Genomic DNA, 3,857 nt, shown 5'->3' with positions numbered 1-3,857 from the left:
AGTCTGGGCATGGGGGAAGCTGGCGGCTTCACTAGCACCTTCATCGTCGAGCACTTGGTAATCCATGGTGGTGGAGATGCTAGAGAGGAGGTGCTGACTACTCCAGCAATAGAGCCGGACACTCCTGGGGCGGCGCCGAGCACTCCGGGAGGGGTGCTGAGCACTCCAGGAGTGGTGCCAAGTAGTCCTACAGTGGTGTCGACCACTCCAGGACGGGTGCCAAGCAATCCTGTAGTGGAGCCAAGAGGTCTTGCAGTGGTGTCGACCACTCTAAGACTAGGGCTAACCACTCCTATAGTGGTGCAGACCACTCTAGGAGTGATGACGAGTGGTCTAGGAGTAGTGCCGAGCACTGCAGCCGGTGTGTCAAGCACTCCAGGTGTTGTGCTGATCACTCTGGTGGAATAGGGCACTCCATCGATGCCAATTGAGTTTGCCTCACCTCCAAATGACATCACTAAGTTCATGGATGCCTTCCACGATGGTGAGGAGGTACGGTTTCGTAGGCTGGACAATATCATCGACGGCATAGGACCCTCAGGCCTGGCGGGTTGATTGCTCAATGACCCTGAGCTGCTTCTCATCAGTGCTGAGGAACCACCCACGTTCATGCTGCCCGAGCACGATGCAAACTGGCGACGGGCGATGCTGGAGGATATGAAGGTGATCGAGGAAAATGAGACTTGGGAGCTCGTCGATCCACCTCGTGGATGCCGTCCAATTGGCATGAAGTGGGTGTACAAGGTCAAGCGGGATGAGCATGGCGCCATTATCAAGCACAAGGCGTGCCTCATCGCCCGAGGCTTTGTCCAGTGTGAGGGCATCGATTTCAAGGAAGTCTTTGCACCGATAGTGCGCATGGAGTCTGTCCGACTGCTTCTGGCTTTGGTAGCAGCGAAGGACTGGCACTTCCATCACCTGGATGTAAAATTGGCCTTCCTTAATGGCGAGCTGGCGGAGACGGTCTTCGTCAAGCAACCTTCGGGTTTCACCATCAAGGGAGCGGAGCACAGGGCGGCGCTCTATAGGCTGCGACAGGCCCCACGAGCATGGAAAGCCAAGCTTGACGCCATGCTGGGTGAGCTTGGGTTCACACGGTGTGCAACCAAGCACACGCTCTACACATGGCGATGGGGGAAGGAGGAGCTCATCGTCGGCGTGTATGTGGACGACTTGATCGTCACCGGCACGCATGTGGAGGATATCAACAGCTTCAAGCACGAGATGGCAGCTCATTTTTGAATGAGTGATCTCGGTGCGCTCTCCTACTACCTTGGCATCGAGGTGAGATTGGGGAAGGAGGCACTCATACTCGTTCAGACCGCGTATGCCTCGAAGCTGTTGGAGCGGAGCAGCATGGCTGAGTGCAAGCCATGCATGACTCTGATGGAAGAGCGGCTAAAACTGACGAAGGCTAGTACCACGGCAAAGGTAGATGCAACACTCTACCGAAGCATCGTCGGCGATCTGCGCTACCTAGTCCACACGAGGCCAGACATTGCGTTCGCTGTGGGCTACGTCAGCCGCTTCATGGAGGATCCTCGAGAGGATCACTGGGCTGCGGTGAAGTGGCTACTGCGCTACATCAAGGGGATGGTAGATTAGGAGATCGTCTTCCCCAAGACTGGCGAAAGTAGGCTGCAACTCACTGTGTTCAGCGATGCAGACATGGCGGGGGACATTGATGGATGGCGAAGCACCTCTGACGTGCTCGTCTTCCTCGAGTCGGCCCTAATCTCATGGCTATCACTGAAATAGAAGGTGGTGGCACTATCTACGTGCGAGGTAGAGTACGTGGCAGCGGCCACAACGGCGTGCCGAGCCGTGTGGCTACACCAGCTGCTGGGCGAGCTGACCGGTGTGGAAGCTCACCCACTAGCACTGATGGTGGACAACCAGCCCACCATCGCCCTCACAAAGAATCTGGTTCTCCATGACCAGAGCAAGCACATCGATGTCAAGTTCCACTTCCTCAGAGATTGTATCGATGGAGGGCATATCATCATTGAGTTCGTCGAAACTAGTCGGCAACTCGCAGACGTCCTCACCAAGCCGTTCGACCATCTTCGACTCAAGGAGCTGAAGAAGATGATCGGCATGGAGGGGGTTCAAGGGATAGCAGCAGGATTAGAGGAAGAATTATTAGGTAATCTGTTGCTTCCCTGTGTGAACGCATGATAGGGGAAGGTGACATCGAAAAGGCTCCCTGCGTTGGTACTGTAGCCATAGCAGGGGCAGCCGCTGAACGACTCTCCTGCTGCACTATAGCCACAGCAGGGGTAGGCGCCAAAGTCAGCTATGCTGTCACATCTAGTCACTGTAGCAGCATCATAGCCTAACATGTCTGTGTACTAGGATTAGATGGGTAGAGTTGTATATATAGTTTGCCACTGCAACTCAGTAAAGAGAGCGAGTTCAGTTTGCCATCTCCTCTACAGAGCTCCGGCCAACGCTGGTGCTTGTACTGTGTGTGTGCTCTGTTCTCCCTCCTGTCTTCTATCTCTAACCATAGTGTGTGGTAGCTAATGACAGTTCATGGTCGGCATTGCTAGTGTGTGCTCGGCAACACTAGTGAGTGGTCGGATAACTCCGAGCCGGAGATCCAGGGGCTAACACAACCATCAGTGCTATCCGTGGTGCCCGTTCTCCCCCCCCCCCCCCCCCCGCAAAAACCGGTTAGGGATCTTCTCTTCTATTCGTTTTGGTCTCAATCTCTTGTTCCCCTCGCTGTCCGTGATGGCCATAGCACGTTCGGCGTAGATCGGAAAGGCGAGACAGTCGTAGCGGCAAGGATCGTCATAAGGTGGAGAAAGGGAAGGAAGGAAAGGATCACCAAGGGCTTGTCACAATGCTCGTTGTGGTTGTCCTAGGTGAGATTTCAAATCCAAATCCACTTATTTGGATCAAGTTTTGTGGATCAAATCGTTTGTTTAGAAGGGGTTTAGTTGGAGCAATTCCCGAAATTAGTTTTCGTCCATGTTCTGAATTTCCTTCAGACTGAGCAGTTTCTGTTCATTCCCATTTTAGACAATCTTAGTGGCCTTAATAAATTTTGCCATAGTGGATGAAGTTGTAGAGGACTTCAATACCTTTCATTTGACACCAATACCACACTCATAGCATCTGTAGTTTTGGAGATATGACGTTTCTAAGAAGGCTGTTTTTGCAATGATGAGAATCTGGACAGTTTTAGATCTATTCATTTGTTTGGCCGTCGTAAAGGACGAATTTGAACTTGTGATCTAAATGAAAGTTGTAGAGTTTTTCATAATATTTCCATATTGTTATAGAACACGGTTTTTTGGATGAGTACATCTCCAGTTATGAATTTTATAAGTTTGTTGTCCAATTTTGACTATCAGAAAAATTCAGTTAAATTGAGAGGATGTTTATGCTATCTTGGGGACCTATTATGCTGAATCTTATAATACCGAAGTTGTAGATAATGAAGTTTTGTACCATATGGTAGATTTTGAGAATTTGTTAATGTTTGGTTTAATGTATATGAAAAAGAGAAGAGACAGTGCTGCTGTCACGATCAGTAGTGAAACAGTAGATGCTTGAACGGCGGGTTTGGGGACGCTCTAGTGTTATTTGTTGTTTGTACTTGTTGGTATGAGGATGTTGGTACTGAGGTTGGCTTGTGATCAGGTGGTTTGCCCTTGAAGCACGCCTAGCTCTTTCGCTTGATCATCGGTAAAGGCAAGTAAACGTGGCGCCGTGGTTCACATACTTTAGCTTTATTGTTTGAATTACCTCCACTAAATTTTTAGTATCTCACACTAGCCATATAATCTGAAATCTGAAGTTATTTGCTTAATTTTGAAGTATATAATAGTATATCTTGTGATATTATT

At 50.0% G+C, this 3,857-nt stretch overlaps 1 protein-coding gene across 1 annotated transcript; it reads left to right on the top strand.

Moving 5' to 3' along the window:
* The first annotated feature begins 1,242 nt into the window (after positions 1-1,242).
* LOC136526324 (uncharacterized mitochondrial protein AtMg00810-like) lies at positions 1,243-1,605 on the top strand. Its single transcript, XM_066519027.1, has one exon. The coding sequence runs from the start codon at positions 1,243-1,245 to the stop codon at positions 1,603-1,605; it is 363 nt and encodes a 120-aa protein (XP_066375124.1).
* Positions 1,606-3,857: the final 2,252 nt, after the last annotated feature.

This window comes from Miscanthus floridulus, chromosome 19 (assembly GCF_019320115.1).
Source record: "Miscanthus floridulus cultivar M001 chromosome 19, ASM1932011v1, whole genome shotgun sequence".
Taxonomy (NCBI): domain Eukaryota; kingdom Viridiplantae; phylum Streptophyta; class Magnoliopsida; order Poales; family Poaceae; genus Miscanthus; species Miscanthus floridulus.
This window is presented reverse-complemented; position numbering and strand designations above follow the sequence as displayed.

Bases quoted from the DNA above. Each gene is read 5' to 3' on its own strand.
- LOC136526324 (XM_066519027.1), top strand. From the start codon at position 1,243: ATGAGTGATCTCGGTGCGCTCTCCTACTACCTTGGCATCGAGGTGAGA.